This window comes from Telopea speciosissima, chromosome 3, assembly GCF_018873765.1.
Source record: "Telopea speciosissima isolate NSW1024214 ecotype Mountain lineage chromosome 3, Tspe_v1, whole genome shotgun sequence".
NCBI classification, from domain to species: Eukaryota; Viridiplantae; Streptophyta; class Magnoliopsida; order Proteales; family Proteaceae; genus Telopea; species Telopea speciosissima.
The window spans coordinates 10,985,086-11,005,872 of NC_057918.1; the positions used below are offsets into that span (position 1 = coordinate 10,985,086).

The following is a 20,787-nucleotide window of genomic DNA, read 5'->3' on the forward strand; positions in this document are numbered from 1 at the left end:
AGCAAGAATTGAAAAAACAGATAGTCTAGGTTTTAAATGTTTAGATTTAGACAATACTAGTATGCATCAAGAACACTAGTGAAAGTAAGTTTGGTAACAAGTTTAATTTAAGTTCTATTTGACACTAAAGATCCAAGTGTTGTTAGGTGTCTCTGTCTCTCTCTCATTTTCATGTTTGGAACCTAATTAAAGGAGATGCAGAATTCTGTAGATAAATTAGGATATCATGGGGGGTTGAGAATTGGGATTGAAAAGGACTAACGGGGTGATAAGGTGATGTTGACAAATCATGTAATTTGTATTTGATGAGGGCTAGAGAAGATTTTTTATTTTGTCAGATTATAATGAGGGCCCATAGGCTACTAACGATGAAAGCCAAATGGATTTTAATCCCCTTCAATTCCCTAAAAATGTGCAGCGGTAGTTCGGGGTAGAGATGTCGACATCTAACAATTCGAACATCCAACGGTTCGAATTGGATTATGCAGCAGTTAGCATATGTACTTGGATCACCACGCTTAGTTTTTGAGCTTTCTATTGTAGTAATGGTTCGAGGAATTGGAATTGGATTGTCAATTCTAGTCGAATTCAATTGTCACCTTGTCGAATCAGATCCCAATCCTGATTCATCTTGTAGCTTAATTCCTTGATTTTTGCATGATGATCGTGTGTCCAATTTGTCCAATGCATGGTGGACATGTGGCACAAAGGCCATGTGACCATAGTTGGAAAATCGAGTTTTGATTAGGGTAAATCACTTGAGTCAAGTCAAAATTTTGGAAACCTTGGTCAAGAGTAGTATAGACTAAGCTAGGCCCGCTAGAGTAAAAAATGGTGAGACTTGGTCAAATATCCTTTGAGCCAAATAGTCAGGACAAATTTGGCTTTAGTCACTTTTCAAAAAATCATAAAACCCTTCACTAAAGTTCACTTAAAAATTGAGTTGAGTAAAATGGTAAATCTATATTCTAAAACAGTAAAAAACCCTCAACTCTTCAATTTCCTTTTGTTGTTCAATACTATAAACTTAAAATGCATTGAACTATGATTATTTGATTTTTACTTTTTTTTTTCTTCTGATTTTCTCATATTTTCTGATTTTTTACTAATTTATACATATTTATTGTATTAAAAAATAAAAAATAATGTGACACACTTTGACTGAGTTTGACAAGACCAAGTAACCAGATTATTCTAAACGACAAGTGGGTTAGAAAACCTGATTTTCCAACTATGCATGTGAGTATTTTGCAAACAAAAAAAAAAAACAGAAAATTTGCATGTAACTATGTGAGTAAGCAACATTCTGTTGAATTTTTTTTTTTTTCTTTCTTTAAGAGAATGAATTAAAAAACCCATGTTGGTAAGCGTTGCTACACCACATGTAGCTGGGCGTAGGATCCACGCGCTTTTTTTGTTGGGTCTTTCATCATTGTCAGTGGAGGGTGGGCGGGGGTGAGACAGTGAGAGGAGAGTTAAGTGAAGCGGTGAGAAGGAGCGATGGAGTGAGTGAGTACTGAGTGGTCCATCCATCCCTTCTTCCCCGGTTGCATGCTAATACAATATTAATGGTACATTTACTTCGCTTCCATCTCAAACCAAAACCTCTTTCTCTCTCTCTCTCTCTCTCTGTGTCTCTCACACGCACTCACACATAAAACAGGGACACTCGGAGAAATCTGTTTTCGTTGTGTTTGTTTTTTTGCTCGTAATATTTGGTAACATGTTCTTCAGATCTCTTAATAACAATGTTTGTTCTGTTCCCTCTGCATTTCTTATGTTGGTTTGGAGTCCAGGAATGATAGATTTACAGCTTCGAAGGAGTTCATTTGTCTGGTAAGTTTCAGATCTGGTGCGCTTTCTGTTACCTTCTTTCTTTGATGCTTCAATTTCCTTTTCTTCCTCTGATTTTTGATTTTTTTCCTTCCTGGTTTTGGTGGAAGATTTGTTGATTTTGGTCGGAGCGAATCTCTTTCTAGTTTGAGTTTTAATCCTTTGGTTTTGTTCAATAGTACATTAACCCAAATTTTTTTTATTGAACTGATGTCGGCGGGATTTTGAAATGTTTTAGCCCTTCTTTTTATAGCTTGTGTAAAGAAAATTTGGGGGTGGGGGGGGGGGGTGCTTTTTGTTTTAAAATTTCACTTTTAAGTCCGGTGAGTATGATCATAATGGCCGTGAATTGTCTTGTGGTCAATTTGGAGTTTGGGAGTAATCTGTCTATTTGTTTTGGGCGCTTGTTCATAGCTAGGGATTTCCCTAGCCCTGCATTTTGTCTTAAGTGGAATGTGGGTGTGTTTGTTTTAGACTTTACTAAAGTTTAATGAATTTATTTATTAATTTTTGATATTCTAAGTGTTATTTTACATGATGGTGCCTGCAAGTAGCTGGTTTTACTTGTGATTGGGTTTCCTTCTGTTCATTAATCAATGGGCAAGTTTTTACTCGATCTCAAGGTGTGTACAGGAGATTTCTGTTCGGTGGACTGTTTGGTCTTGAGGGTTTTTTTATTTAATTTTTTTGGGGGGAGTTTTCAAGCTGGTGTAAAGATATTTAAAATGTCCGGTTTATGACTAGTAATTTCCTTGGGTGAGAGTTCCCAAAAGAATAAAAGAATGGAAAATTTCATTGGGTGGGACTTTTGATGTTTTGAAAGAGATTGTATGTGATATCATGGTTGTGGTAGCCAACATGATTAGATTGGATCAAGGCGATTTGCTATAAAAGTCAGAGGTTGTTGTGTAGCCTGTTTGTAGTAATGGAACTCCTGAGCTTTAATTTATGTGACACCATGCAGGGCTTGAAAATCAGGTTTTAAAAGTTCTGTATCTCAGCTACTTGCAATGGGTAAGTCCCCGGGGAAATGGATCAAGACCCTTCTATTTGGAAAGAAAGCATCAAAGTCTAGTTTGTCAAAAGGACGGGAGGTTTTGGTAAGTTCTTTCATCTGCTGCTTGTCGTCATCATTGTTAATTTGTACTGCTGCTTCTACTAGTACTGCTAGTCTCCGTTTCCCCCCCTTGCTGTGAATTACCATGCTTTTATAAAGCTTGTCACTTGTGCGGTTTGAGAGAGGTCCTTGCTGAATAAGGGAATAATTTATTATATAAATGACTAATTTGTGGCCCATCTAATGGAATTAAGGAATTTTGAGAAGTTGGCGACTTCTTTTTTGTGCCATTTTTTGAAGTATATGCACTTGTTATCGAGTAAGATTCGACTCCTGAACAACTTACATTTTGTTAGGGATGATATATTACATAAAGAGCTAATTTGTGGCCCATCTAATGGAATTAAGGAATATTGAGAAGTTGGTGAATTCTTATATGCACTTACTTTTTTAAAGTATATGTACTTGTTCTTGAGAAATATGATTCAAACTCCTGAAAGTCTTACATTTATTGTTTTCGTCTCATATATTACAATACTGATTGTTGTGTTTTCTACACTGCAACTTCGCCTGTAAAGTTGATTAGATGTGATATAAGTGAATTTCTATCAAGCCTTTATTTTGATGTTTCTTGTTTGGCCATCCTATTGGACTACTGATTTTACTACTGCCATCTTGGATGTGGTCAAGAGATGCTCTCTCTCTCTCTCTCTCTCTCACACACACACACACACACACACACACACATACACACATATGTTCACTCTCTATTCTTGTGGATTGTGATGTTCACTGAGGAAGTTTATGTGTTATATATATCTTTAGAGAGCAGTCGGCAGTGTAAGTTGCAGGGATGTGTTGAGTACTTGAGTGTTGTTGTGTGTTGATATACATCGTTATTTCCCTTACAGCTTGAGCTTTTGGGATAAGTGGTTGTAATACTGAGCAAGTGATATGGGTTGTGCTTTCATTCTACATCGTACATTTGTCTGCTGATGCATCAATTTAGACCAAGTGGTGGACACCCATTAGGATGGTGCACCAAACATATGGTGGTCTCAGGTCTGATAACTCCTATTTGATAGTTGATAGATCCTGTTTAATGGACAACAGATGTTCGTTTCTCATTGTCGGACAATCAATTCAAAAACCTTGTGTAGCAGTAATGGTGATGCAATCACGGGTTCATTTTGTTACCCGGTGAAAACTCCTCAGTTCATTTTGTTATGGCATTGCCTGACAAGTTCCTGGATGACTACTGTAAAGGTTATGCTATCCCACATTGATGATAGTGACAATATTGAATATATTGTTGAGCTGAAGCTTTTATCTATGCCTTTTAATAGACTAATTTTATGTCAACCGTTAATTTGAATTACCAGAAACAGTGGTATCCTGAATAATTTTTTTGGGGGCTGAAGTATTGAGGTTCTGCACATTTTTGCCAACTCGTTTCTCATTCAGCTGTGACTAGTTTCCATTGGTTACCTGTTGCTTTTCTTGTCAAATAATGTTGTTTAAATCAAGCTTTTGCGTTCAGTTTGACTGATGTTCTTCGTTGTGTATGATTAGTAATACTTTGACTGAGAATGTGACATTTCTAATTGTACTTTATTATTATGTGAAGCAAACTGCAAATGAGAATGGGTCTTGGGTTGCTGCCAAGGCCTCAGGAGTTGAAGCAGCTGTGGATCCTCCATTGATTTCACATGTGACACCTGGTACAACTGACGGAAATGGGGGAAACTCGACATTGGAAAAGGGGGTGCCTTCCAATTTACAGTGTGATGCTGAGGTATTGCCCGGAAATCAGGATCCAGATTCCCACAGAACCGCAGGTCCTGAGGCAGCAAATGATCCAGAAAGAGTCAGGCAAGAACAAGCGGCCACAAAGGCACAGGCTGCTTTTAGGGGTTATTTGGTAATTTACTGTTTCTGCATTAAAGGGTTATTTGGTAATTTTTGCTTTTTTCTTGGTAACTTCTAGCCATAGTTCAAAACTTCGCCGCAATCTCGGCTGAATTTCGCTAGTTTTGAAATGCCTGAGACGAAACAGGCTGCGAAACCCAGAAGCAGCATAATTTTGGTCGAAATTTCACTAATTGTGGCCAAAATTTCACTAATTTCAATCACCAAAATGCACTGTTTTGTTGAAATTTTGACCATTTTGGTCATTTCATCCGTTTGCCCCCGAAATGGCCAAGCAAAACTCACGGAAAAAATGCATTGTTTCGGTTGTAAATTTCGTTAATTTCCGTCTAACCGAACGACACTGAAATATGAGTTTTTGAACTATGCTTCCAGTTCGGTTCTTCTACAACCTCTCATTTGACATTCGATTCTGGTAGCGGCATTTCATGTATTTCACTGCTACATGAAATTCATGAAACTACTGTTTGGAGGCTTTGACTAGCACTTGTTTCTTTAACCATGCATCTGAAGATTGGCAATGTCTTGTGGGATGAGCTGAGCCCTCAAGCATTGGCATAGATTGTTTAGCTGCATGAGATTTAGTTTGCTAGTGTAGGCTAGGCTCATTGAAATGTTGAATTCCAAGTTAAAAGAAAATAGATAACATATATGTTTTTAGGCTAGGCTCATTGAAATGTTGAATCCCAAGTTAAAACAAAATAAAGAGCATATGCGTTTTTTTAAGTGAATCAATAAATGAATATATGTGATTGTATGAGGCGGAGGTTTCTCGATCTACTATCTTACTTTTTTGAAGAAAGACAAAAGTCTTCTTTATATACACCATTTTCAGTCATAGAATCCTTTAGGAAGAAATACAATTTTAGAATTTATTAAACTTGTCTTATATAGTAGAACCAACGTCTTAGGGAAACAGAAGATGACATATATATATATATATATATATATTATCATGAGGGAATTGAGGTGATATGGATGCAAAAACTGGAAAGGAATACTTGTTTTCTTTCGAAGTAAGTTTTGTTCTTGGTTTGTGATTGAGGGCCAAAAGGTTTGGGGTTGGTGACTCTTGCTTTTCTTTCGGGATCCTTGGGTTGTGAGTGTAAGTACTATTCTTTATATATTAAGGAAAATAACTATTTTATTTTTCTTTATACTCCCCGACCCACCTTTTTCTTATTTCATTATGTTGAGGCCCACTGAGTCATTTTGGATTGAGATTGTGTATTTGCATTCGATGACTGACTCAAGTTCCTTGTGCTTTCTGCATTATTGGTCTATCATGAGACTAAGCCTAGTCCATGATGGACCCGACCTGAGTTTTGCAAAACTTGAGGTGTAAGCCTTAAAAATTAAATAAAGTAAGGCCAAATGTTCTCTGTGCCAGGGGCGCAGGCTGCGCCCAGACACATGGGGGTGGGCGAAATGATCACCCTGCCCCCCTGAATGGCAGGCCCATGTGTTTGGGCGCAAGCTGCGCTGCGGCACAGAGAACATCAGCCCATAAAGTAATTATGAAAATTCTCAAATTTAAAATTTAGAATAGACTAAGCATAATTGGTTCTGAAAGTAGTGAAGACTAATATGCATGTAGCATGAAGGCATAGCTTGGTTGGACCACTGGTCTTAGTACCAAAGTTTGTCCTCTGAGCACGAATCGTTTATAGAAATTCTCCTTTCATCTCCCTTGCTTGCCCTTCTTTTGGAGTCAAGTGACAATCAGACATCAATCTCCAGCTTTGGCTGCGGACCTTGTCTATTGAGTTGATATAAAATTAATGAGCTTTTATAATATTATTCTATTTATTTTTTTGAAGCTTTATCGGTTTTTTGTTATAAAGTAAATAATTGCCAATTCCTTAGTACTCCCTTCCTCTACACCTTTTGCTTTCAACTCAGTTTCTGTATAATTCTACAATTTGGGCAATTATATGATTTGTACTCATGTAAGCAATGTATTGTGAAGGCTCGTCGGGCATTTCGAGCTTTAAAGGGCATCATAAGGCTGCAGGCACTTATCCGAGGGCACCTTGTGAGGAGGCAAGCTGTTGCTACTTTACGCTGTATGAAGGGGATTGTAAGGTTTCAGGCAGTAGTTCGTGGTCGAAGAGTCAGAATTTCTGATACTGGTCTTGAGGTGCACAGCAAATGCAATGAGATAAAAACTCTGGTAATTTGAAGTACTGCCTGGTAGTTTCATTGTAGTCATAATCTTGGCTACCATTGTGCTTATGAATGGAAAACTCTGTGCTAGTTTTTCTCTTCCCTAAATATTTCAAGTAAGAAATAGATTTGTAGAAATTAGGATTGTTTAAGTTGATATCAGCCTGCAACGGAGGATGTTTTGGCAATTTTCCGGAAGATATTCTAATGCTTTAATTTATTCTGAAATCATTTTTTACTGTTTGCACTCTTCTTTTTGTAGTGTGAATCTATTTCACTTTACTCCATCATTTCTTTTTCATATATTTGGATATATTTACTGCTAGATATGTTAAATCTTTTGAGTTCTTTTCCCGGGGGAACCTTTCACAACCGCTGGATTTGAAAAAGTGCTGGGCTCCACCTATGCACTTATGCTACATCCAGCGAGAAAGGTGGTGTGCTCCCACTGTTTGATCATTCCTTTCAGAAAATGTCATTGCTTCTTCAATGAATTGTTTTACTAGCTGTTCTGTTCCTTACCCTGTATTTAAATGGATAATATGCCTGCATTTTCCATCAGGAGGCTAAGCACTTGGAACCAATTAGAGTGAATATAGATCGACGTACAGAGAAGCTGTTAGCAAGTGCTTTTAATAGTAAGGTAAGTTATTTCTTGCACTGCCTTAGATATGGTTCTTCAGAAGGACGGACTTGTCTTTATGTATAAATGTGTGAATTGCATACAAGGAAGCTCAAACTATGTATTTTTTTGCAATGGCATTATTCATTAGGGCCACCTTGATCTCAAAGTTCCTTCATTTCCATGCTTGGGATTGATGGGAACAAAGCCTGGCCTTGAAATGTGCACATAATCTGACTTGGATCAGTATTTCAATATCAAACTGGTAAATACATACTACTTGGAAAAAATGTCCATTTCTATATCAAGCCAGGAATGCAGTAAATGGAGGGGGGGGGGGGGGGAAACCAAGTCGGGCAGTTGGTATTGTCCAAACCGTTCGTCCAATTGGCTTCTGTCGGACTGAATTTTAGATACACCTCATAACTCATCTTTCTGGCTAAGGGTCTCTTAAAAGTAAACCGAAGGAGAGGATGAATCCACTGCTGTTAGGATTTTTCATAGGAAAACTAAAACAGAGGCAGCGCATTCTGCATCTTAAGATTAAAAAGGGTTTTATTCCATCATCATTCTGTTAATTTTACCTCTTTCATTAGGGAGAGGGAAGATGTTGAGATGATTATCTTGGTTATTATTTTCAGACCTGGTTTATACACAAACTTTAAATAATGATATTCATGGATAAGCAGTTATTCCCTTGGAAATGCATGAATGAACTGACTTTGTAGTTTTACCCAGTGAGATGATTAGTTTGGACCTATAGGTGTTGTTACTTCATTGCTTTAACAGATTATTGATGAGACACAAACACTAAAGCATTTTTCCTCTCCATACTTTGTGAAGGATAATAAAAACGTGCTTTACAATAGGTCTTAGGAGTATGCATGTGAGGATTGTGATGTTGGAGCAACTCCTTTCTCATGCTGTATTTTTTAGCTTCAAGAAGGTTTTGGGAGCAACCCTTCAGCTGGCTCCTTGTCTTCAATTTATTGGAGCTCATGAGTCAAAATGCCCTATTAGTAGCCTACTTCTGCCTAGTGCATTGTTATGTATAATTAGTGGGAGTGAGAATGGAACAGTGTGGATACATATCTGAGTTATTTAAGGATTACAAACATCTTGTTTTGTTGACTCTTGAGCTAGCAAATCTCTTTGATGTAACCTATGGAATGTCTTCTCACAGTCATACATGTATCTAGGACAGCTTTGTCCCATGCTTTCCCTACTATGCTGATCTTTTTATTAACACCGCATTTTGATAAACAATCGTAAAAATGATTTGTTTGGTTTTTACTGAATTTGGACGTTCTTTGATTCCACTTGCAATTCTGTGCTGCTTTCTGTTCATTTTGTTTATTTTGGCTGGTTACTTATACTGGGGATGTGAGTATGCTTTCTACTTTGATTTTAGCTTCTTGCTTCTATATCCACTGCAATGCCTGTTCGTCTTCAATATGGCCCGGGTGAACCTAATTCAGCTTGGAACTGGCTTGAGCGTTGGACTTCTACCCATTTTTGGGGACCACTTCCACAAGCAAAGAAGAGTGCTGATGCTAAACCTCAGGCAAGGCAGCGTTATCATCAAAGTGCAGACAGTGAACCAGGTCGATCAAAACGTAGTGTCAGGAAGGTCCCTGCTGCAAATGTTGACAATGGATCAATCCATTCTACTTCTGAATCTGAAAAACCCAAACGTGGCCAGAGGAAAGTTACAAGCCATCCTGTAGAGTCAGCGCAGGAACATCCCCAAATTGAGCTTGAAAAGGTTAAGCGCACTCTAAGAAAAGTTTCTACCTCCACAGCTGAGGCTTCTGATCGGGTGGAGGCTGAGATTGAGAAGCCAAAGCGTGTTCTCCGAAAAGTGTCAAGCCCTGCAGCTGCTGATACTTCAGACCAAGGCATGGGGAATTCTTCTGAGAAGATAAGGAAAGATCCAATAGTAGAGGCACCAAAGATACCTGATGTGGAAGCAACTCAAACACCATTGACCTCAGGTGAGCCAGTTGAGAATAATACTGTGACAAATCATGATGAAGGGGATATGCCAGCTTTGGAGAGAAGTGTGCTAGGTGAGAATATTCCTGCAGCAAATGGGGAATTAAACTCAAAGGAAGATCCCACTAGCAATGGAAACCAGAAAAGCAGCAAGAGGAGAGCTTCCTTTCCAGCAAAGCAGGAATATCCCGAGAATGGCATACAAAACACACCAACATTGCCAAGTTATATGGCAGCAACTGCATCTGCAAAGGCGAAGCTCAGAGCGCAGGGTTCCCCTAGGTTTAGTCAAGATGGGGTTGAGAAGGATGGTTTAACAAGGCGGCATTCTCTGCCTTCTTCTACCAATGGGAAATTGAACTCACTTTCACCACGGACACAGAGACTGGTTCATGGAAGTGGAAAAGGTGGAGTTAGAGACAGATCACTGTTGTCTTCGGGGGATGGTAATGGTAATGGTAATAAACCTAAAACCTTATGGTTTGCCTGATCTCTGTGTGTTGTGGGTGTGTGAAAAGTGGTTGATCTTCATTGTTGGGTTGCATTTTACTTCTGAAGCATTATGAAATTCTATGCAGAAATCTCTTAGATATTAATATATTCTCTATGACTTCTGATTATATTGATAGACTTAGTTTTTCTTTTCTGGATGATGATTCATTGTTAATTGGGTATTTACTGTTCTAGTTGCTTAACTGTGGTTTTTGCAATTTAGTCTTCTGACATGGCTGACTGCATAGGATTTAGGTTGACTGGGGAGGGAATTTGGTTCCACTGGACAGCTATTAATCTTACTGTTTCTGATAAATTGGCTACGACCCCTTCTCTTTTAGAATGTTCCTTTTTTGTTGGTCTAGAACTCAGGCTAAGAAACCTGATCATCGAAATAAATAAACTTACATTTTCTTGTGATTTGACTCATGAAATCATGCCCATCTATTTTCTTAACCAAGATTGGTTACAACAAGATTGAACTTTATTTTTTTGCCCTTGTAGTATAACACTTCTTTTTTCTTTGAGGGTAAATCATGTCATTTCACATGGAGAATGATAACTATTGAAAATGACATAATGATAAGTCACTTTCATCTTATTTTGAAATTATCTTCTTACCCTTGACTTAAATAACTTTTGGGAATAAGACAAGGGGCAATCAAAAGAAGGTTAGAACTTCTAACTTCACCACCTTGGTGACAACAAGATGCTCCATTTCTGAAATTTCAATTGACAAAACAGCTATTTAGATGGGTATGATTGAATGAGTTGACTCATGAAATTGGGCATGCTTTGGTCTAGATTTGGCGACCAAGGGACTGGTGATGAAAACATGGTCAAACGAAGTCAAATTGCCATGTTGGGCTTCATAGTTGAGTCATGGGATACATTTCCTTTTCTCAAAATCATAACTGGTTTTATCCTTTTCCAAAATTCATTGTGTTTTTGTTATTTGTTTGTGTGTCTAATGTCTTGTATATGGAATTTTCAGATAAAGTTGTGCAAGCAGAGTGGAGGAGGTGATTTTGCAGAAATTTGGGTTTCAAGGAGAAAGGTTACCTCAAGGAGGTAAACGTGACTAGTTGCCAGCATTTTTTAAGGGATATTTTCTCGTGGTATAAAATTCAGTTGTAAAACTTGAAGCTGGACTTGAGGAGTAACTGGTGTGTGGTGTGCCTGGAGTGCTCTACTCTCTTATTACTGTTGTATTTCAGGGTCTGTATAGTCTGGTTTGATTTCGTTTAGGGTTTGTTTGTGTTTTTTTCCCTCTCCCAGATTTACTTATAATAGGAATGCCAACCGTGTAAGAGCCATAAACTATTGTTATACAGTTTCTCACCGATAGTTGAATGTTTGGCTTGTGACCATAGTTCTTTGGTTTAATCTGTGTACATATTTGTGTCCATAAGATCAGTTAATGCCTTTTGGTTTAGCCTGCTATTTGGAACGTCAACTTTAATGGAGATTTTATATAGGAAGGGAGAAGGGCTCCAATTGATTGTGGGGATTGAGTCAAAAAGTATTTCAAGTCAAGGGCATATGGCATGTTCCATTTATATTTTAAGTTGTCCATTGCTTCCTAATTATTTTGCAGAAGTTTGAATGTAAGCAGGGAGTCTCAGGCCTTTTTGAAAACCTGTTCCATATATGACTGCTAGGACTAGTAATGGGGATGATAGGCTTAGAAGACCTATGGTCTTTCTTTAAGGAGCTTGGAGGGCCTTAACCCATACCGGCTTGCCCTATAAGGTTGGGTAAGGGCCCTTCCCTTTAACGAAACAGAGGGGTGAAGTCCATGTGGATAAAGCTTTAAGCAACTGATAGGTATGACCAATGGGGATGGGATCATGGGAGTACATACATGAGTTGAGATGAAACTCACCAGGCTGAAGTTGACAATATTTCCCAAATATTTGAGTACCAATTAACATGGTTTTAGGTATCGGGATCGGATTGGGCCGATGGCTAATACTGATACCTAATCGATACTTTGTCTGTGGGTGTCCGAACTCAGAACAGGTATAGCCTCTTGGCAAAATAGTCCAAAAACCGCTGTATTGGTATTTTGAGTGGCAAAATGGTCCTATCGGGCCGTTCTCAAAGTTCAAATCTTTCTACTTCCTCATCTTCTTAAATCAATTTGCAATTCTCGTGGACATTTTCGTCCTAAAATGTTTGGTCGGGTAACTTTCGAGCTACGGCAGCTACCCCTTTTTTTTGTTTTTGGTTCGGTTTTGATGTAAAACTGCTAAGAGTCTAAGACTATTATAATTAAAATAACACCAACTGATTTTAAAAATAAAAGTCCGGTTCAAAGTTTTCTATCAGGGAATGGCCTATGGCAGCATTTCCATGTGTCTGTCTCTCTCCTCTTCAAAACAATGGAGGTAGAGGTGTCTTTTCATATGGGGAGGAGAGAGATAGACTCATGAGAATGGTGGCGTTGGCCACATTTCTTGATAAAGTACTTTTTCCCTTTTTTTTAAATGTTCCAAACCTTAGTCATCTGAATTTTTATCATATGCAGTTACTGCACGGTGCAGTACTGCATCATGCGGCGGTTGCAGAGGCCATGTGCACCATGTGAGGCCTGTTGTGCCACATGACCTCTGCTGCGTCGCATGATGCAGTACCGCACCGTGCAGTTACAAGAGAGGATAACGATTCTAGTTATCTTATGACCAAGTGTTCTCTGCATTGGAGCGTAGACTGTGCGGCTAGACAAATGGGGAGTGGGCAAAATGACCACCCTGCCCCCTGAATGGCAGGAATACCCAGCCCATGTGTCTGGGCAAGGGCTGCACTGCGGCACAGAGAACTTCAGCCCCCTTATTTTGCCCTTTTTTTTTTATCTTTAGAAAATCGAGGATTTTAATTTATCAAAACTAGTACCAATTTTAAAACTTAATTTTTCAGATAAACTCCAACCATTTTCTGAAACCATAAGGTGTCATATTTAATGGACATGTTTTCCACTCCATCTCTTGGTCATGTCTTAGATTTCAAAACAGTCTTAACTTCTTCACATGCCATTATTATTTGAAAATCTCTTACCAAAAAACAAAAAAAAAAAAAATTTGAAAATGCCAAATTTTCGTGGAACTGTGTGACTAGTAGGGACTGTTTAAAAAAAATAAAAATAAAAATAAAAAACCCATGCATGATAGAGGTCATTTGGTTGAAGAGATTTCCTCGTAGATCAGAATGCTGAATAGTAGGGATTTTATTAAGCCATTGCATCTTTTTTTGGACATCCTTTCAGATCTTTCCATATAGAATTGGCCGATCAATTTGATTATGATCAATAATATATCCAAGTATGGGTTCAATTCTGCCAGAAGTTGAATCGGAAGGGGTTGTAGAATGGACCAACATAGGTTGAACATTTGGTGGTATTGGAGTTTCAGGTGAGTGACCAGAAATGCATAGGTTGCCTGAATCATCTTGAGCCCAGTATACTTCAACCATCAAACCTCTAGGATTCTCTGCAGATTCTGTTCCAGGGATCCCAACAAATCTGCTTCCTTTGGGTATCTGCATAACCATCATGAAGGTCACAATTTTGATAAAGCAATTTTGATAATTCCCTGTAATCAATATAGATTTATCGAACCTACCTCAATTAAGAGTCCAGAAGTTAATGTCAGAGTTACCAAGGCCCCTTCAGCAATAGCACTTTCTAGTTCTGCCTCCTTTGCAATATTCAGAAACACTTCTTCTAGAGTTGTAAGGCCAAGTTGAATGTCTGATATGCCAAATTCGCTTTCTCTATCTTGAAGCTCTGCAAAGAAATCCTGCACAGCAATATGATTGCAAGGAATAACAGAAACACATCTTATAAGCAAGAAAAATCTTATTGGCATAATATATATAAATTCAAAATGAGAACTGTGATCAGAAATATTTTATGTTGCATTGAAGATGTTCAGTAAATAAAATAAAAAATAAAAATCTTGAAAATTAATTACGATCATGGTACCACTGTTTTTATAGGGTCATGTACCAAACCAGTAAAATAAAAAACAGATAGGTCTATTAAAATCCATTAAACCATGCCATTGCAATATAGTGTCAATGTATGTCCACATGCACAGATAATAATGAAACAAAAAGTGGGATGAGTATTTACTGCCAACATTTCCTCTTTTTCATGAGGAATAACAAAAGTCAGGAAGGCCTGGTTCTCCTCTTTGGGCACCACATTCAAATGCTGTCAAATAAATCCATTGAGTCAGACAACAAACCTTTTAGTTAAAAAGATTTAAGAGCTAAGTTTATCTGATATACTTCTTTGAAAAAATTCTTCACAGCCTTATGATGAGGTTCGATCATATCAACTGCATCCCCATTAACATTATGCCCAGGAGTACTCCCACGGAAGCTCACATTAGCAATAAAACCTGTTCCAAACCGCGACTTCAATCTGATTGAGGTACCTATGCAACGAAGCCATCCTTTTGCCATGATTGCTATGCGGTCACTTAAAATGTCAGCTTCTTCCATTGAGTGAGTTGTTAGGACAATGGCCCGCCCTTTCTTTGCATCCTCTATGATATCCCATACATGCCTCCTGGTGATTGGATCCATGCCAGTCGTCTGCATGCAAAAAAGAGGCTTCAAGTACACAATGAAATAGCCAAACAACAGAAGCAAGGTTAGGAATATTGTGCAGTGTGCATACCGGCTCGTCTAAGATAACCAATTTTGGATCACCAATGAGGGCTATTGCAACACTAACCCGGCGCTTCATTCCTCCACTATAACTCCCAGCTCTCCTTTTGGCCGCTTGAGCAAGTTTCACGTGTTCTAGTAAATCCTGAACAACCTGGAAAGCCAGTAAAATAAATTTTTTCTAAGAGCAGATATGGATAAGATGAAATCAAATTATCATCCATCGTGGCTGATTTCAGATGAAAACTTGGAATTTTAGCTAAGGTATGGCCAAGTGTTGATATATTCACATTTATTTATTTTTATGAAATATACCAATTTTGTAAGTTTAAAAAATTTTCAGTTTATTTTGTTATTCAGCATGATGCAATAAGAAACAGCAACTCATCCATCTTGGCATACAATTCTTTTGAGGCCTGACTAGCACGTACCGAGTTGATTGAATCAGGGGGTAGGCCTTTGATGCCAGCAAAGAGATGGAGGTGCTCTTCAGCAGTTAAGGAATCCCAAAGAATGTCAAACTACAAAAGAGAAAAACATAAAGTAGAAACAAAACTTAGTTTCTCCATTTCTGCCTCGATTGCTGCAAAATGCCACACGAGATTCATTAATGTCTTCCAATGAAAAATGAAGGGGAAAAATAGTATACCTGAGGACAAAGTCCTATCATTTTTCGGATAGTTGACATACCAACAGCACTTCGAATAGAATGTCCATAAATCAGTGCTGCAAACAAAGCAGTTTATGAAGTGATTAAGAAACCCATACTGTATGTACAGCCTAAGAACCTGAAGCTGACGGTATTACCATCTCCGCCTGTCACTGGTGCAATGCCTGTTAAACAACTAATTGTAGTAGTTTTTCCAGCACCATTAGGTCCAAGAAGACAAAATAGTTGATTCTTTGCAAGGTTCATCCACAGACCCTGGAAGTAATTTTAAAAATAGCAGCAATAATCATAACAAGAAGCAACCCTATACTATAATCAAACGTCCCCCTTCTTTCTTTCAAGTGTCTAAACTAACATTCACCTATAACTAAGTGATGACTGAAATGAATTGCAATATTCCATGTCTAAGAGAACTAAAACACTAGAAATTTATCCATGTGTAAAACTAGGCACATGATTGAATGCAGTGGCCCACCACTTGCTAGCTAGCGTCTCACATACGAATAGGATGAGAATTCAAACCCCATGAAGTCATCAGAATGGATAATCGTGGCTATCTATCCATTTACATGTATGATTAATTCATCACATCATTTCAGTTGTAACAATTTAAAACTGGAACACTGAGATTGTCCACTTTCCAGTGAGACCTCATCCTGGCTTGATGCCCCTACATGAGGGTGGTTTGTAAGAACAGATGAGGTAGGAACAGTGGCTTCTGCTTCTCATACTGGAGAGGCATTCTTCAATATCTGAAGGCAAAATGGTTCTTTACCTTGACAGCATGGTAAGGTGGAGTCTTTTTGCATTTACAGCAACCAATATTTGTTGTCCCAGGATATGTCTTTTCAAGACCACGTAACTGAACTGCAACATTGGGATCAACTGTACCTTCATTGAATTGTTTCTTTACAATATTTTCCTCTTCAAGAACGTCTTGATCATCTGGAGTAAAAGGTTCCACTGGTGGAGTTGAACCAGTGCAACTACAAATGCCACTCTCTGGAAGAAACAATACAAAAATAATGGTCATAAATTCGGGCACAGAACAATGAATGGATTTTAATTGAATCCAGAGACTCACTTACCTTCAACCTTGTCTCCACCTTTTCCTGTCCAGTACCCAGGCTTCAGAAAGTAAAATAATGATTTCCTCACACCTGCTGAATTTGGGATTATATTGTCGAAGTAGATAGCCAAAAAAAACCACAGAATGAATGTTGACAAAAGCCATCTATATACACCATCCTGACAGAGACATATTATGAGTAAAAATGTGACTTAATCATTTTATCTTATCTGGGAAAAGAACAGGTAAGTGGAGGTGAGTACAAGGTAGACCATATTGATGGACTGAACCATTTATTTTAGGTACTCTAAGCTGTAAAGGTGTAACCATACAATATTCAACACACAATCTGGCGATGATGGTGGACACTTTGCCCGTGCACTCCAGCTGATCCCATCATCTTCAGGAGTTTCTGTAGCTGTTGAAAGCAGAGAAAGTGCTTGGGCGAGGAGATTAGGAGGGAATAAAGACCAAAGGATCCTATATTTTTTAGGATGGACACTACTGTAGGGAAATCCAAATGCTGTAACGAGCTGCAACAAAAAAGAGAACTGTGAATTGACTGCATATAGACTGGCTATCAAGAAAATTTACAGGGGAATCTTGCCTGAGTCACGAAGCCAATGATAAATATGCAGAAACCCACAATCGTGGATGATGATGATTTGCTAATGAAAGCCGACAGCAAGAAGGAAAAAGAAACCTATCATTTTCCAGAAGACAATATTAAAAGAAGAATAAGTTCAAAATTGGGCTTGCTTTATTAAGAACAATATGAGGCTTCCATGTGTATACTGGCAATGGGAATCAGGATCAGGATGTCCACTGCAGGAAGAAACTTACCATATTTAATTGGAATAAAAAGAACAAGAGGAACACAACTGCAAAACTATTGTGCAGGAAAAAGTCCAACCGGAACATCATTCCAAATAGAACAGTGAAAAGTGCTGAGAGAAATGTAATCAAGGCTTCCCAAGTGAGCCACGAAAACCAATATGCACATTCATAGACACCCATTATATTCATTGCCTGCAGTTTCAGAAGTACTTATGAATAGGCTGTAAACAATGATGCAAGGCCTTACATACTAATTTTGATGAATGATGAAAAGTCCAGAGGATATAATACCAGGCGAAGTTTGAGTTCTTTCTCTGTGACCAAAGAACTCATTTGAAAGACAAAACCAAACATTGCAATGGCAAGGAAAAATGTTGGTCCAATAGTCTCCATAGTAGAAAATTTCTCTCCGGAAGGATGTACAAATGCCTTGAGCCCGACGTCCCAGCTAAATTTTGGATCTGTACATGGAACGACCCCCACCCCAAAAAAAAAATAGTGGGAAGAGAAAAAACAGAACAAGGTATTTGAGTATCATTGGTTTCTCAAATTTGTTTGAGAGATAGAGAGAGAATAAAACAAGTTGAGCACCTCCAATCAAAGACCTAGCAATTTCGCGTTCTGCAGCGATTTGGAGTGGTACTTGAAATTTAAAAGTAGGGTCCTCATATCGGCCTCGCTTGGTTACAGGGGTAGAGTTAGTCTGAATACCATAGCTGATTACAGCAGGACTTCTTTCAAGGAAATGCAGAGCTCCAGGACTACGCATAGGATCCCTGAAAAGCCAGTCATCTACTTCCTCGGGTGTTCTAAACGATTTGACCTATATAAACAGGGAGAATAACATGATCATTCAGTGGTTTGTAAAAGGCAAAAACTTGTCATGCAATTTAAGAAACGAGGAAGTAACATTAAGACTTCTTAATTAAAAAAAATAAAATAAAAATAAAAAAGACGAATAAAACGAACAAATAATGCACAATGCAAGTAAGAGGTCATAATCAAATTACAGGACATAATGCATCTCCAATTCTAGTCTATGAACCCTAAGTTTTCAATTCATTCAATTAAATAAACCCACATTGACACTATTTCGTAATAAGAGAAGCATAAAAACCCTCACAAAACCAAAATTTGAATCCAAATGCGTACCCTATTGGGAGAAATAGGCCTTCCTGGGTTATTAGCCATGATATTGGACACAACTGATCGTATCCTGGCGCTTCCGTTGCCACTCCAAACGAAATCGTAGCAGGGAGTCATAATGAAGAACTTATCCTCGCAGGGAGGGATTGGGGGAGAGATGAGGGGTTCCGGATCATCGTAGTTGATCTTGGAACTAGATTTAGAAATTAGATTAATGCTGAAGAGAAGAAAGATGAAGAAGAGGGAAGAGAAGAGTTGTATCAACGTAGATCTCCTGTGTCTCCATGCCAGGATGAAATTCTTCTTTAGCAGGGCTTTGTATTGCTGAATTAGAAGAGGAAAACCCTTCTGCAAATCCACCATTTCTCACTTCTTGCTCTTCCTTCTCTGCCTGTCGGTTTCTCTCTCTCTCTCTCTCTATTTTTTTTTTTTTGAAGAGTCAGTTTAAAATTCGAGCTGTTCTTCCTTCTTGGGCGTTATTGGTATATGGGTTTGTTAAGACGAAGAACTCTGAACTCAGATCTCTCTCTCTCTCTCTCTTTTTGAAGAGTCAGATTAAAATTCGAGCTGTTCTTCCTTCTTGGGCGTTATTGGTATATGGGCTTGTTAAGATGAAGAACTCTGAACTCAGTTCTCTCTCTCTCTCTCTCTTTTTAAGGGTCAATTTAAAATTCGAGCTGTTCTTCCTTCTTGGGCGTTATTGGTATATGGGTTTGTTAAGATTAACAACTCTGAACTCAGATCTCTCTCTCTCTCTTTTTGAAGAGTCGGTTTAAAATTCGAGCTTTTCTTCCTTCTTGGGCGTTATTGGTATATGGGTTTGTTAAGATTAAGAACTCTGAACTCAGATATCTCTCTCTCTCTCTTTTATGGGTTTTTTACAAATGCCCCCTTGAAAATGCCTATTTGTCCAAATGCCTCTTTACAATTTTTCTAATTGTAAACTCCCCTTACTTTCAACAAATCGTAGCATGTTGATCTAGTCTGTTAATTTGGGATGTTAGACGTTAGTTTTAGGGAATATAATGACCAAAATACACTTGTGACAAACACCAACAAAAATTAAAAAAATTAAATGACCAAATTGCCCTCATCTTCCCCGAATGGTTTAGGGTTTGAAACTGAAAATCAAACCCTAAACCATTTGGGGAAGATGAACCCTAAAATCAAACCCTATAAGCACCCATCAATCCAATCGTAATTTTTTCTGCAAATCGAAAAATCGAAGACCTTCACAACTCCTCAACCCTACGCACAGAGATCAGAATCAGGAGATCTATTGAACTATCCTTCCAAGCATCTAAATTAATGGAAATTTTAAGAGAAGGTTCACATCGACAGACCCCTTGATTACGACCCACAAGATCCCCAAATCTGAAAACTTATGTCGTCAATGGCTTTCTGAAACCTAGAGAAGCGGTAACAGTAGAGTGGGTCTCGATTTCAACTGGATTCCTCTCAACAAAGCAGCTTATAGCAAGGCCGGCTCTAGGGTTATAGTCGCTTAAGTCAAAGATACTCACACCCATAGTATTAGAGAGAAAGAGAGAAGGAAGAGAGAGATTGATGGGATTTCAACAACCTTCTCAAACAAGCAAATACCGCAGACACAAAGAATTGGGGAAAAGAACCATTACGATGGACAAGAACGAAGAAAGGAAAAGAGGGACTAAGATGTGAGATTGGGAGGGATTGACCAACCTGGTCGCACACAACTCGCAGCCCAAATATTTGTTCATTCATTTTAGGGTTCATCTTCCTCAAATGTTTTTCATTCATTCCATTCCAGTATCTGCTTTTTTGGTTCATCTTCCCCAAATGGTTGGGCTGGATGTGGCGTGTTCACCCTTTGTGGTCTGTCCCTCTTAAGGTCCTCTGTGATAATAGTCATGAACGACCAATTGGTTAATAAAATCATAAAGGAAACCAATGGTTTCTCTTTGGATCCACCATGGCTTAAGCAGATGAATCAAGATAGCAGTTAATTTCTTCTACATTTAGAAAAGTTCCTGGTTGGTTTATTGAATTAAAAATCATAAAATGCAAGCAGACTGGAAGTATCAAGTGCCAGATGTATCTGATTTTAGGGTTCATCTTCCCCAAATGGTTTAGGGTTTGATTTTCAGTTTCAAACCCTAAACCATTTGGGGAAGATGAGGGCAATTTGGTCACTTTATTTTTTAATTTTTGTTGATTTTTGTCACAAGGGTATTTTGATCATTACATTCCCTAAAACTAATGTCTAATGTATCAAATTAACGGACTGGACCAAAATGCTATAATTTGTTGAAAAAAGG

The 20,787-nt window shown here is 38.2% G+C and overlaps 2 protein-coding genes across 6 annotated transcripts; one reads left to right on the top strand and one right to left on the bottom strand.

Annotated features, from left to right (window-relative positions):
- Positions 1–1,517: 1,517 nt before the first annotated feature.
- LOC122654580 (protein IQ-DOMAIN 31-like) lies at positions 1,518–11,459 on the top strand. 5 transcript variants are annotated; one of them, XM_043848736.1, is made up of 8 exons: positions 1,518–1,571; positions 1,797–1,836; positions 2,798–2,933; positions 4,518–4,811; positions 6,789–6,992; positions 7,548–7,628; positions 9,019–10,054; positions 11,089–11,459. In XM_043848736.1, the coding sequence occupies exons 3-8, from the start codon at positions 2,844–2,846 to the stop codon at positions 11,118–11,120; spliced, it is 1,737 nt and encodes a 578-aa protein (XP_043704671.1). In that variant the 5' UTR covers positions 1,518–1,571; positions 1,797–1,836; positions 2,798–2,843; the 3' UTR covers positions 11,121–11,459. The 5 variants fall into 5 exon arrangements, with proteins under 5 accessions (XP_043704671.1, XP_043704674.1, XP_043704670.1 ...); XM_043848735.1 differs by lacking the exon at positions 1,518–1,571 and having other exon boundaries at positions 1,604–1,836; XM_043848737.1 differs by lacking the exon at positions 1,518–1,571 and having other exon boundaries at positions 1,604–1,836; positions 6,789–6,980; positions 7,551–7,628.
- Positions 11,460–13,355: 1,896 nt separating this feature from the next.
- On the bottom strand, positions 13,356–18,888 carry LOC122654240 (ABC transporter A family member 2-like). The gene is made up of 16 exons (XM_043848234.1): positions 18,497–18,888; positions 17,936–18,167; positions 17,636–17,805; positions 17,351–17,536; positions 17,115–17,210; positions 16,840–17,040; positions 16,527–16,686; positions 16,214–16,440; positions 15,576–15,693; positions 15,418–15,494; positions 15,200–15,289; positions 14,779–14,922; positions 14,385–14,693; positions 14,227–14,307; positions 13,715–13,891; positions 13,356–13,631 (listed from the first exon to the last, which is right to left on the bottom strand). The coding sequence occupies exons 1-16, from the start codon at positions 18,851–18,853 to the stop codon at positions 13,356–13,358; spliced, it is 2,901 nt and encodes a 966-aa protein (XP_043704169.1). The 5' UTR covers positions 18,854–18,888.
- Between the last annotated feature and the right edge of the window lie 1,899 nt (positions 18,889–20,787).

Excerpts from the sequence above, each read along its gene's own strand:
- LOC122654580 (XM_043848736.1), top strand. The coding sequence starts at position 2,844 with ATGGGTAAGTCCCCGGGGAAATGGATCAAGACCCTTCTATTTGGAAAG. Across the intron at positions 4,812-6,788 it reads CTGCTTTTAGGGGTTATTTG|GCTCGTCGGGCATTTCGAGC; the intron begins GTAATTTACTGT and ends TGTATTGTGAAG. Across the intron at positions 6,993-7,547 it reads GCAATGAGATAAAAACTCTG|GAGGCTAAGCACTTGGAACC; the intron begins GTAATTTGAAGT and ends ATTTTCCATCAG.
- LOC122654240 (XM_043848234.1), bottom strand. The coding sequence starts at position 18,853 with ATGGTGGATTTGCAGAAGGGTTTTCCTCTTCTAATTCAGCAATACAAA. Across the intron at positions 15,495-15,575 it reads ACCAGTGACAGGCGGAGATG|CACTGATTTATGGACATTCT; the intron begins GTAATACCGTCA and ends CTTTGTTTGCAG. Across the intron at positions 13,632-13,714 it reads CTTCTGGACTCTTAATTGAG|ATACCCAAAGGAAGCAGATT; the intron begins GTAGGTTCGATA and ends ATGGTTATGCAG.